Source organism: Lampris incognitus, chromosome 2 (assembly GCF_029633865.1).
Source record: "Lampris incognitus isolate fLamInc1 chromosome 2, fLamInc1.hap2, whole genome shotgun sequence".
In the NCBI taxonomy this organism is placed as follows: Eukaryota; Metazoa; Chordata; class Actinopteri; order Lampriformes; family Lampridae; genus Lampris; species Lampris incognitus.
In genome coordinates, this window is record NC_079212.1 from 81,120,450 (window position 1) to 81,134,691 (window position 14,242).

General features: G+C 48.3%; 1 protein-coding gene across 1 annotated transcript in view; it reads left to right on the forward strand.

The window, feature by feature from the left end:
• dgkab (diacylglycerol kinase, alpha b) overlaps positions 1 to 14,242 on the forward strand; it is a 201,651-nt gene that overhangs the window by 145,345 nt on the left and 42,064 nt on the right. Inside the window, 2 exon segments of the mRNA XM_056273361.1 lie at positions 8,789 to 8,887; positions 9,146 to 9,190. Coding sequence (XP_056129336.1) covers positions 8,789 to 8,887; positions 9,146 to 9,190 — 144 coding nt within the window.

The following is a 14,242-nucleotide window of genomic DNA, read 5'->3' on the forward strand; positions in this document are numbered from 1 at the left end:
TCTTTTTGGGCGTGTCGGGCAGGCCTTGATGTAGTGGCCCGACCTCCCGCAGTAGAGGCAGAGGTGGTCACGCATCCTCTGCTCCCTAAACTATAGCGGGAGCCGTGACTGACCCAATTGCATGGGCTCCTCCTCCGGCCTGGATCCAGAAGCCACCCAGGGTTGAGAGGGGGAGTGTGAGGGTGGAGAGAGCCCGCGGGACGCTGACCCAGGGAAGGCACCAGTCGAACGGACGGGGGTTGGTCTACGGGAGGGCCCAGTGCGCGGGGCACATTCCTGGCGCCGCTCCCGCAGCCGTTCGTCCATCAGGGGGGTGAGGGTGATGAGCTCGTTGAAGGAGGCAGGGCGGTCCCGAACGATGAGGTCTTTGATGGGCTCGCTCAGCCCCCTCCTGTACGCGGTCTTGAGCGCAGTGTCATCCCACCCACTGTCTGCGGCGAGTATCCTCACCTCTAAAGGTATAATCTGCCACCGACCTGGCTCCCTGCTGGATGGAATGGAGGCGGCTGGCAGCGTCCTGCTCGTCAGCTGGGTGGTCGAACACCAGACCGAACTCGCGGCGGAAGGCACCATAGTCCGAGGCGAGCCGCTCGGTATGGCCAACCGCTGCTATGGCCCAGCTTGAGGGCTTTGCCGATGAGGAGGGACATAACAAGGGTTACCTTAGTCTCTCCTGTCCTATACCTGGCTGGCTGGTGTTTGAGCAGGAGCTCACACTGACCAAGGAAACCCCTGCACAGCTCGAACTCCCCACCGAAGGCCTTGAGGCAGGGAAGGTTAGGCTCGAACCGGGGGTCCAGTGGGGGTTGACTCGGAGAAGGAGGCACGTCGGGACCAAGAACGGGGAATCCGTTGGCCGAGCTAGGGGCAGGGACCGGGGCCAGAGCAGGGTGGTCGCTCATCCTGGAGACTGCTGTTGTGAGTGCAGCGATCTGCACGGAGAGGGCGTCTAACGCACTCGTCGCGGCCTGGGAGCCAGACTGAAGATCGGTGATCTCCCCGGTGACCTGGGTGAAGGCAGTAGAAAGCTCTGAGTGGAGAGATGCAAGTTGGCTGCTGTAACTTCTTACTACTGCCACTACGGGGACGGGGCTCTGGGGCTTAGGGGTCGGGGGTGTCACAGGGACCGTCTGCCCCTTGGGTTTGCCTGGGTCCATAATGGCTTCGACGTTCTGTTACGCTCACGCACCGGAACCCGACCCGTGTGGCGAAACCCAAGGCAGACAGACACAGGATGACAGTTCTGTTGGGGGAGGGGAATAACAAGGAAGGGAGATAACAAATACTGCCACTAAATAATAAATGGAATAGAGTGCGGGGAATGTATGATGCAAAAACGTTTTGTTAGTGGGATGTGTGAATAAACTATGTGTGATGTCCAGTGGTTTGCGTATATAACTAAGTGTGAGTGTTTTTAGCCTATATGTGGTGCGGTATGTAAATGACAAGGAAGTGTTGAATAATGTGCGTGCACCTAGAAAGCAAGTCCAGTCCGTGATCCAAAAGGGGTTGTCTGAGGAAGTCCGAGTCCGAGATCCAGGAAGTCAAGTCCGAAAGGAGGGGTCCACGTAGAGGGACACGGAGGGAGATCGCTGGAGAGGTCCGGGGAAAAACGTGAAGATCGCTGGGGACGAGGGAGATGTGGGGAGCTGTAGAAGTTGCGGAGGGAGAGTCACAGGGTTCAGTACGTCGAAGTACTGTAGTCTCTATGACATTTGTATCTCAGCCAATATTTTTTTGTTGTTTTTGCAATTTTTGCTATTTTTCTATAGGGTACAGAGAACGTAAACTGAGGGGGCTAAAACTACAACTGAGGGGGCGTTGCCCCCTCACAACCCTCGTGGCGCCGGGCCCGTATGGGCGGTCAAAATGACCGCCAGTTTTTAAACTCTATATTCTGTCAGGATAAATACCCAATTGAGAGATTAATGCACCGCATAAGTTAGTGTGCCTGTTAGGAAACGACTGACACCAAAATTGATATTTTAACAACTATAATACCATTTTAAACAATTTAAACTTCAGAGAGACATGGTCAAACTTAAATAGCAAAATTAAAAAAGTGAAAATATTACCTGAAAAAAAAACGGAAAACACATATTGCTAATCTAAGAAACGTAACAAGGTCTATAAAACGTGAAATGTAAAAAAAAGTGTAATGTCCGTAGACGCCTTGTCTTACTGACATAAGAATAATTCAAGAACGAGCCGACTTCGTAGGTTCTTAACTGTGTAGCTTTTACTAGTGTTCATCCGACATACAACCTTCATAACATGCACTTCCAACTTCCTGTATACGTCACACGCACTGCACGTACATCCGTGAGTAGGTCAAGTTAAACACGTGACCTTTCATTCATTACATCTCCCCCTCTAAGATGATTTTCTAACCTGTATATCACCCCCCTTTTCCACAAAAAAAATAAAAAATCCCCCACAGTACACAAGTCCATACGCCTCACAAATCCAGCCGGATTGCAGGCTTGCTCACCCTGCCAGAGCGAGTAACATATGGTGTGGAAGTTGGCATTTCTGCTGCTCGGGACTCATCCGTGTTTCCACTCTCCCCTGGCGTGACATGGTCAGGATCCCTGCTGACAAAGGTGAGTGTTTTAGGTGTGGCCAACAGGTGGCGCCTGTTCCTTCTGTAATGTTCACCTTGAGCTGTCTCCACTATGTAGGATCTGGGAGTGGAGCTCTGACTGTGAACAACTGCTGGCATTGTCAATGTTTTCTGTCCATCAAGTTTGGTGAGTACTGCGTCACCCGAGTTCAGTGGGCGCAGTGTCCGCACGCCGTTCCTGCGGTCGTAGTAGAAAGCCTGCCTCGATTTGGCTGCGGCGTCAGCGGTTTTGATCAGTTCCTCTTTAGGCCAGGCCGGTTTCAGGTTATGCTGCAATGTGGGTAAGGTGGTTCTGAGTCTCCTACCCATGAGCAATTCCGCTGGACTGGCTCCAGTGGAAGAAGAGGGTGTAGCTCTGTATGTCAACAGGGCGAGGAGAGGGTCTTCCTGCCTTAATATGCTTTTGGCTATCTGAACAGCCCTCTCTGCCTGTCCATTACTCTGGGGGTAGTGTGGGCTTGAAGTCACATGGATGAAATCATAATCCTCACTGAACCTCCTCATCTCTTCTGAAACTAGCTGTGGCCCATTATCGCTAACTACAATTTCAGGGATACCAAAACGTGCAAATGTAGCCTTCAGCCTAGCTACAACCTGACTGCTAGTAGTTGTTGGTAGATTTAGGATCTCCAAAAACCTGGAATAATAGTCAGACACTATCAAGTAGTTTTGCTTTTTGTACTCACACAGGTCTATGCCAACTTTCTGCCATGGTCTGGATGGGAGCTCACTTGACATTAAAGGCTCTTTTCTCTGTGTGTTCTTGTGTTCTCTGCAGAATTGACATTGCTGTATCTTTGTTGTAATGTGCTCTGTCATTTTGGGCCACCACACTGACTGGCTAGCTCTCTCTCTGCACTTAACTATCCCCTGGTGCCCGTCGTGTATTCTGTCTAAGATCACCTCCCTCATCTCTGTGGGAATGACGATACGACTGCCTCTGATGACTAAACCATCTACCTCAGATAACTCCCCTCTCACCTGATAAAAGTCTCTGACTGTCTCCGGCACTTTATCGACATACTCAGGCCAGCCGTGTCTGATGAAGCCCAACACTGTCTGGAGCTGCAGATCCCCATCCGTGCTCTGTTTTATCTCCTGCATCCTTTGAGGTGTGGCAGGCACCTGGCACACGATGGCATCAATGTGCGCTGCAACATCATGAGAAGCACCATCTCCGTAGCACTGCTCTGGGCCTCTGGAGAGTGCATCAGCCACAGCTAAAGTTTTGCCTGGTGCGTATTCAGCCACTGCATTGAAACGCATCAGCCTCATTAACAGTCTCTGGCACCTAATGGGCAAATTATCCAAGTCTTTGCTGTTCATGAGAGGCACTAGTGGTTTATGATCGGTGACAAGTCTGAAATTGTCAAGCCCAAACAAGTACTTCTCGAACCTTTCACATGCCCAGACGCTGGCTAAGCACTCTTTCTCGATCTGTGCGTACCTTGTCTCTGCGTCACTCAGCCGTCGGGAGCAGTAGGCCACGGGCTTCCAGTGTTCCCCGTGCTGCTGGAGCAGAACGCCCCCCAGCCCGTAGCTGCTGGCATCTGCTGACACCACCGTAGCCTTAGTGACGTCATAAAAGGTGAGTACCGGGGCGGTGGCGAGTGCTGCTTTAAGGTCTTGGAATGCTGTGTTCTGTGCAGGTCCCCACAGCCACTCTGTCGTTGCTTTAAGCAGTCCATAAAGCGGCTGACCTACAGTGGACAGCTCTGGGACGTATTTTGCCAAATAGTTCACCATCCCGAGGAACCTCTTGAGTTCCGTCACGTTCTGGGGCTGAGGAAAGTTCTCTATTCCGGCCACTTTATCCAGGTCAGGTCTGATGCCTGCCTCGTCGATGATGTGACCAAGGAAGCGGAGTTGTTTCTGTTTGAACTTGCATTTCGCTTGGTTCAGTTTGAGACCTGCTGTTTCAATTACCCCCAGCGCCTCTGCTAGGCGCCGGTCATGGATTTCCTCAGTCTCTCCATGTATAAGGATGTCATCCATGTACACCCCTGTGCCCTTTAGCCTGGTCAGAGTTTCCGCCATCTTTCTCTGGAAAATCTCTGGAGCACTCGTTATACCAAATGGAAGGCGGCTGAAAGCATACCTTCCAAATGGGGTGATGAAAGTGGTGAGCCCCCTGCTGTCTTCATGCAAGGGGATCTGGTAAAACCCACTTGCTGCATCCAACGTTGTGAAGAACTTTGACCCTGCAAGCCTTGGCATTATTTCCTCCATAGTGGGCAGCACGTATTTCTCACGTTTCACCGCTCGATTCAGCCTCCTGAGGTCAGCGCAGCAGCGAACCTCTTTCTTGTTCGGTTTCAGCACCGGCACCATAGCGGCGCACCATTCTGTGGGCTGACTCACTTTTTCAATAATGCCCTCATTTTCCATGCGCTGCAGTTCTTTCTTAACCAGTGGTACAACTGGCAGCGGTATCCGTCTGGCTGTATGCACCGCGTATGGCTGGGCATCCTCCACCAGAGCTATTTTCACTGGGTCTGTTTTCAGCAGTCCACTTGAACCGAAAACTCCACTGACCTCATCCATCCGCTTCACTAGACCCATCTCCACTGCCTCTGGACGACTCAGCAGACAGCTGCCTCTCCCCTTGATCACATACACTGGAAAGGAGTATTGTTTCTCCTTGTATTTGGTTGTGGCCTGAAACTGTCCTATGCAGCTGATGTTTCCACCTGGGCTTATGAAGCATGTGTCAGGAGGTCCCAGTTTTATGTTTGGCTTCAGCTTTTTAAATGTCCCTTGGTTGATAACAGTAGCGTCAGCCCCCGTGTCAATTTTAAAGGTTATTGGTACATCACTTATTGTTAAACTAACAGTCCAATCTTCCTGACTGCTCTCTTTGCCAACTTCTCCCAGAAAGTACAGCTGTTTAACCTCTTTAGTGACTTCTCTCACCGCTTTAGAGTGACATACACGCTCCCAATGTCCCTTTTTATGACACTTGTTGCACTTACTGTTCGTTGCAGAGCACTTCCGCTCATCGGTGTGCTGCGTCTTGCCGCACCTCCCGCATTCATCTACTTTGTTGGTTGCAGGTCTGCTGCCACCATGACGCTGTCCGCCCTTTTTCTTTTGGCGTCCGTCCCGCCGTCGGACAACATTGACGTTAGCCAGCTGGGCCTGTGGTTGGTTAGCTTGGAGGCTGAGCTGCTTTGTTATTGCCTCCGCCTGGCGCACTTGTTCAATGACTTTCACCAGAGTAAGGTCCGCTGTGAGCTGGAACTGACGGGAGAGCACTTTGTCTTTTATGCCCACTACCAGACGATCTCTGATATGTTCCTCCCTCTTGTCCCCAAACTCACAGTGTTCAGACAGCTCATACAATGTCCGGATGTACATCTCCGCTGTTTCTCCTGGCTGCTGGCTACGTTGATAGAAGCACGCCCTCTCATGTATTTTGTTACGGCGGGGAATAAAGTAGTCGTCGAACTTTTTCAGTACGATATCATAGTCCACTTTATCACCCTCCGCCGCGAAGTCAAACGAGCTGAATATCTTTTCAACCTCGCTTCCCATTGCGTAAATCAGCGAACTCACTTGAATCTCCCCGTCGTCTTTATCCAGCTTTGTCGCGAGCCTGAAGCGCGAAAACCGTTGTTTCCACTCCGGCCATTCAACGGGGCAGTCAAACTTGAATTCACTCGGCGGATTAAACTTCGGCATGACCGCTCGTGTTCAGATACACAGACTATTCTGACACCATGTAATGTCCGTAGACGCCTTGTCTTACTGACATAAGAATAATTCAAGAACGAGCCGACTTCGTAGGTTCTTAACTGTGTAGCTTTTACTAGTGTTCATCCGACATACAACCTTCATAACATGCACTTCCAACTTCCTGTATACGTCACACGCACTGCACGTACATCCGTGAGTAGGTCAAGTTAAACACGTGACCTTTCATTCATTACAAAAAGTACTGAAAATAACCATTTAAACAGTCCCAAAACGATGACCGGAACTTAAAAAGAACTAGAACGACCATGAGCGGTCAAAATAACCGCCAGTTTTTAAACTGTATACTCTGATAAATACCCAATTGAGATTTTAATGCATTACATGTGTTAGTATGTCTGTTAAGAAACGACTGACATCAAAGTTAAAATTTTAACAAATGGCCGCTGTCCAATGCCTGTAAATACTGCAACGCCTCGGTGGTAGTCATGGTGCGTCTGAAACGGCGGCTGTACCCAGACATGTTGGCAATAATCAAACATGTTGATTAACATGTTTGAACATGTTGAAACACATGTTGGCAAGTTTAGATCTACCTATAACGACCATGAGCCGTCAAAAAGACGGCTTGTAATTTGGGCGTGATCGTGCACGTCGTGTCACTATTTATGACGTGTGCTGGCTGCATCATTTCCTTCGTAAAGTTCATTGCTGTCCTAGAACACACTAGCGTTCTCCAGTGCAGAGTAACAGTCTAAACTTGATTTTTGATTACTCCAATTATTATTATTATTGCAAACATGTGACACTTGCAAAATAGTTGATAAGCTATTCATGTAAAAATGTATTTATTTATTTATTTATTTATTGTGAATCTCTTAGTTACACTAGTATCGTTCATATGAAGCAGCCATTTCGTGTTGATTTTTGCATTTACAGAAGAGCCAATAGGAAGGCCCTCTCTCTGAACTGACCCGTGATTGGCTAAAATCTTCCGTCTTGGGCTAATTTTTTTTAAAGCCTGAACACAGAGCCAAGAGGGGGTGTGGAAGTCTAGTTTTCTCTCAGACTTCTTGAAATACAATATACTGAAAGGTTATTATGAAAATTTGCCCAATGACACCATAAAAACTGCCTATCAAAGCTTTAAATGCACCTGCCCCCTTTGCCGGCCAAGAAGAGGTTGACACAGCCCTTGATGACCTCAGACCACTGTTGTTTCACCTCGATCCTGCTCCATTTCAACTCACTTCACTTAACCACAGCTTGCCTGGCTTCTTTACTCACATCCAGGTCATTCTGGACATTTCTTTGTTGTGCCACAAGGCATGGCAATGCTTCTCCCCACTCGGTTACTTCAATTTTGCTGTTAGCATCATTTTGAAAAGCTGATCCTTCATATCTCACCTCCCATCTATAGTATCCCCCTTCCAATACCCTTTTGAACCCATTTTTAGACGATCAGAAAAAAGATGAATCAGTTCATCTGGACACAAAGTTTATTGAGAGAGAAACGTTTCACCACTCATCTAACTGACCTCTTAAGTCTCAACTGACTGCAGGTATCCCCACTTTTATAAACAATACAGTGGCATAATGACCGAAACAATTGGTTTCATATGCAAATTGCCGTGAACATTATCTACATTTTCAATGGCAATGTGTACTATTCACAGAGGATAAGCCAGTGGTGTAACCAGTGGTATAAACCAGTGGTGATTCTGTATGTGGCAGGAGTGTTGGAACAGTTGAGACGCATATTTTCCAAACACCGTGTTTTAATTGCTTTCAAGCCCCAAAACACGCTGTGCCAGAAATGTGTCCATCCCAAGGATCAGGTCCCCCGGCACAAACAGAGCAATACAGTGTACGCTGTTAAGTGCCGGAAGGATTGCATTGACTCGCACATCGGGGAAACCAAACAGACACTGGCCAAGAGGATGGCAAACACAGGGGAGCTAATATGCCAGGCCAGGACTCACCAGTCTATACCATCTACAGGCTAGTGGCCACTCTTTAAGGGATGAGGATGTGCACATCCTTGATAGGGAGGAACGCTGATTTGAACAGGCAGTCAAAGAGGCCCTCTATGTGAAGAAGGAACGACCATCGGGGGGGGGGGGGCTAAGAGTACATCTGTCACCATCTTACAATGCTGTGATTGCAACCATTCCCAAATCCTCTGTGAGTAGTACACATGGCCATTGAAACTCTAGTTAATGCTCACAGCAATTTGTATATGAAACTGATCATTGCTTTTGGTCGTTATGCCACTGTATTGTTTATAAGGGTGGGATACCTGCAGTCAGTTGAGACTGAAGAAGTCACTTTGATGATGATGAAACGTTTCTCTCTCAGTAAACATTGTGTTCAGATGAACTGATTCAACTTTCTGTGATTTTCTTACCTGGATTATTGAGCATGCATAAAGACACTTGATCACAAGGTTTTGTCGCTACCAATCTCTTTAAGCGTCATGATGACTGTGTCTCTTCTGGATTATCTTCCTGCGACTGCGGCTCACTGAAAGATCACATACTCCCCCCATGGACCATATATGCTCTCTCAAAGGTAACTCAAACAGCGTATCTGTATCGACCAACTTACATGTGAGGCACAGGTTAAAAACAACCCTAGCCCTTCATCGTGCTTCAGCAGATTAGGTTCCTTTTACTATTTCCATAGCAACTATTACGATGATGTGTTAATTGCTTTACTGTGTGCACTATAATGTGTAAGCTACTGTTTTGTGTGTACTATTAAACTGTGCCCCTCCTTGGTCCCTTGTCCCTTGTGTTTCAGAAGGACAGTGGGCCTAGTTCCATGGAGGACACCAGCCTGTTGAATATCACCCCTGATGGTCATATATTGCAGGTCTGTGATGTTTTCTGTCAGTGACTGGGGTACCATCATGTATAGGGCTAAACCTGCTCCCTTATTCTGTTTCCCCACATTGCATACAGACACCTGGTCTGTATGGAGTGGGTTTCCTCTCAAGTGTTATGTGTCTGTTTATCCTTATGATGACTGGACCAATAGCATCACTGGGACACCTATGATTTTCAAGGGTATTTTTCACTATTGATAAATCACACTTTGTTTAAATTGTGCAGTTTCATACACTTTAATGAAACACTTAGTGCTTCACAGAAAATTATGCAAAAAAAGCAAAGTATAATTTCGTCAGGGTGGACTTCTGGTTCGGCAGTGTAGGTGATAGGGGTGGCTCCCACATTTCCATGACAGCCTGGGTGCGTAAGATGGCGTCGTTCGACTTCCGACGTACGAATACTTACACAAGAACTTCCGGTCTGGTTTGTTGAGAGAAGGGATGGCTTTGTTTTACACTTGCTGTTTGCCGGACCTCCCTAAAATCACGGTCAACGATGTACATCGCATCGTGAGTGCTTCCTCGGTATCTCATCATCATCATCATCATCATCATCATCATCATCATCAATTTCATAACCTACGGAGGTTGTAGGAGCACAGCTGATGCCTCAAAAAGTCTCGGTTGAGCCATTATTGTGTTTCAGTAGGGGGGGTACCTGAATATGCTATGTGTAGTAGTACTGTGGGCGGGGCCTGGGTACGGTTTCAAAATAAATGGCGCTATTACCTGTATGCTCTTAAACTATTTTGATAGTACTCTCCTTTAAACTAAAATAACTGGCGGTGCCTCCAAATTAATTTAGGATATATAATAAAGATATATCACTTAGATTTTGATTTTGTCTCTTGTCCTAATTTTTATCTATTCTTTTAACAGTTAACATGATTTACCTATGAGCTATGACACAAGAAGGTTTCCCTAAATGTAATGCCAAATTATGGTAGGCTATTTATTTATATAAAACAACATTTCTCAAAATCACGTTCACGAATAAATACAAATAGGACTAAATCCCAAATATGAATAAATACTAAATAAAATCAAATAGCATCAATCATAGGCCCACACTCAAAACACACACACACACACTCTGCAAGGTCAACCAAGGTCAAGGTCAGGGTCATCACACATGATGGGCTGTTTCGGTTCTGCAGAGTTCCCTACGGCCTGGCTTCAGCCCCTTCAGCCCCTTCAGCCTTTCAAAAGTTGATGGAGACAGTGTTGAAGGGTGTGCCTAATGTTCAGAACTACCTGGATGACGTCATCTGCTACGGACGCACAGCACAGGAGCATGACACAGCTCTGGAAACTGTTCACAATGGCTGGAAGGAGCAGGCCTTTAGCTGAACGAAAAGAAATGCCACTTCCGCCAAGCCAGTCTGAAGTTCCTGGGACACCTGGTGACAGCAAAAGGCATCGAGCCTGACACAGAGCACTTGCAGGCAATTACTCAGGCCCCGGCTCCCAAAGATGCGGGCAGCCTTCGCTCCTTCCTAGGTATGCTTTCGTGGTATGCAAAGTTTATACCCAACTACGCTACAGAGGTAGAGCCTCTCCGTGCCTGTCTGCAACAAGAAGGCACATTCGAGTGGACTGAAGAGGCTCAGAAATGCTTCCTGACTGTGAAACAGCTGCTGGTGGACAGCCCGGCGCTTGCTCTATTCAATCCGGACTTCCCAACCATAATTTCGACTGACGCCTCCGACTACGGACTGGGAGCTGTGTTCACCCAGATGCATCCAGACCACACAGAACGCACAGTGACGTTTGCTTCACGTTCACTGACTTCAACAGAGAGGAAATACTCCACCGTAGAGAAAGAGGCTCTTGCATGCGTCTGGGCAGTGGAGAAATGGAGGACATATCTGTGGGGCAGGAAGTCCACACTGCGCACTGATCATCAGGCTCACTACACTGGTGCTGATCGAGCAGGGATGCGCATTGCACGATGGTCTGCGCTTCTCCTCTGTTTCACCTATGATGTTGTGTATCGGGCTGCATCATTAAACCATACAGCCGACTGCCTCTCACGTTTACCTCTATCTGCTGCCTCCCCTCTGGTCGAGGACACAGAACCTGAGTTAGTGGCCTTGCTGTCGACGGCCCCTGTCTCAGTGTCTGCGGGGAAGTTTGAAGATGCTTCCTTCTCCTGCCCTGAACTTGCATCTCTGCATGAGCAAATCAACCAGCAGTGGCCGCCGTCTGTTAAAACGGTGAATCCAGTTCTGCAACCATACTAAAAGATCAGGCAGGAACTGTGTGTGAAGGACAACTTAGTGTTTCGAGAGTCACGCTTGGTTGTGCCTGTCTCCTTGCGCTGCACACTCATTGCCCTGGCTCACGACAGCCTCCAGGCGGAGGTGGAGGGGGATTCTAAATCGGCGACTTCTGTTTGAGATGAGTTTGGTGCAGGTCTCATTGACCTTCACCATGCATGTACATAAAATATACTTTAAAAACACATTATCTGATTTATAAATGGGGTGGCAAGACTGTGTCCCAGAGGTGGCAGCTGCCACGCCTTGCCACCCCGTAGATCCGCGCCTGCTCCAGGGTATTGTGTGAACGGAGCAACGCTTGCGTGAGCTGTGTTGGTTTCCTGGTATTGATGCATTGGTACGCTCAGAGATATCTACATGCTCACTGTGTCAAAGTTCAGACAAGTCAGCAAAAGTGACCGAGGCACCACTGCAACCGGTACCTCTACCTGAGGGCCCCTGGAGTAAGCTGGGCGTGGACATTGTTGGACCGTTTGAAACTGCAACATGGGACTGTAAGTTCGCAATCACTACTACAGTGGTGGGATTCCTCAGCAGTGTCTTCAGCCGCTATGGCAACCCAGAGTCCCTGGTCACTGATAATGGACCGCAGTTTACATCTGCTGTGTTCTCCACATTCCTCCAGGACAGAGGGATCACTCACATTCGCTCCTCTGTATACCATCCAGCTGCTAACGGTGCAATCGAGAGATTTAACCAAGTACTCAAAGGTTGTATCCAAGCTGCAATCATTCAGCATCAACCCTGGAAAGCTGCAACCATGGATTTCCTCCAAGCCTATCGAGCTACACCGCACGCCACGACCGGCGCATCTCCGTTTGAACTCCTGCATGGTCGCAAGATGAGAACTAAGCTCAACGTTCTCTCTCCTCCGGGTGTGACAGCGCAGGGTAGTGAGGTGCGTGGCCGGGTGTCGCTTCGCCAATCTCACATGAAAGAGTACTGTGACAGAAGACGGGGTGCTCACACTCCTTCATTCAGAGAAGGGGACAGAGTGCGTGTGCGGAAACCTGTGCACGTGATGAAAGGGCATCAGAGGTTCTCTGCGCCCATCCTGATAAAAAGGAAAGTGGGTCCTAGCACTTACATCCTGGATGATGGTAAAGCATAGCATGCTTCCCATTTGACCGCGGTACCCTGGGATTGCCTGACTCCTCAGAGCAACCAAAGACTGGTGCTGAAACATCTGTGGAGCCTGGACTGTCCCAAGGGACGGGTAACCGTCCCGTCAGAGAGCACTAGCCACCAGCCTGGCTTGGGGACTATGAGACTTCATAGAAAAAAACATGTTCTTACTGTAATGTCCGTAGACGCCTTGTCTTACTGACATAAGAATAATTCAAGAACGAGCCGACTTCGTACGTTCTTAACTGTGTAGCTTTTACTAGCGTTCATCCAACATACAACCTTCATAACATGCGCTTCTAACTTCCTGTATACGTCACACGCACTGCACGTACACCCGTGAGTAGGTCAAGTTAAACACGTGACCTTTCATTCATTACATCTCCCCCTCTAAGATGATTTTCTAACCTGTATATCACCCCCCTTTTCACAAAAAAAAATAAAAAATCCCCCACAGTACACAAGTCCATACGCCTCACAAATCCAGCCGGATTGCAGGCTTGCTCACCCTGCCAGAGCGAGTAACATATGGTGTGGAAGTTGGCATTTCTGCTGCTCGGGACTCATCCATGTTTCCACTCTCCCCTGGAGTGACATGGTCAGGATCCCTGCTGACAAAGGTGAGTGTTTTGGGTGTGGCCAACAGGTGGCGCCTGTTCCTTCTGTAATGTTCACCTTGAGCTGTCTCCACTATGTAGGATCTGGGAGTGGAGCTCTGACTGTGAACAACTGCTGGCATTGTCCATGTTTTCTGTCCATCAAGTTTGGTGAGTACTGCGTCACCAGAGTTCAGTGGGCGCAGTGTCCGCACGCCGTTCCTGCGGTTGTAGTAGAAAGCCTGCCTCGATTTGGCTGCGGCGTCAGCGGTTTTGATCAGTTCCTCTTTAGGCCAGGCCGGTTTCAGGTTATGCTGCAATGTGGGTAAGGTGGTTCTGAGTCTCCTACCCATGAGCAATTCCGCTGGACTGGCTCCAGTGGAAGAAGAGGGTGTAGCTCTGTATGTCAACAGGGCGAGGAGAGGGTCTTCCTGCCTTAATATGCTTTTGGCTATCTGAACAGCCCTCTCTGCCTGTCCATTACTCTGGGGGTAGTGTGGGCTTGAAGTCACATGGATGAATCATAATCATCACTGAACCTCCTCATCTCTTCTGAAACTAGCTGTGGCCCATTATCGCTAACTACAATTTCAGGGATACCAAAACGTGCAAATGTAGCCTTCAGCCTAGCTACAACCTGACTGCTAGTAGTTGTTGGTAGATTTAGGATCTCCAAAAACCTGGAATAATAGTCAGACACTATCAAGTAGTTTTGCTTTTTGTACTCACACAGGTCTATGCCAACTTTCTGCCATGGTCTGGATGGGAGCTCACTTGACATTAAAGGCTCTTTTCTCTGTGTGTTCTTGTGTTCTCTGCAGAATTGACATTGCTGTATCTTTGTTGTAATGTGCTCTGTCATTTTGGGCCACCACACTGACTGGCTAGCTCTCTCTCTGCACTTAACTATCCCCTGGTGCCCGTCGTGTATTCTGTCTAAGATCACCTCCCTCATCTCTGTGGGAATGACGATATGACTGCCTCTGATGACTAAACCATCTACCTCAGATAACTCCCCTCTCACCTGATAAAA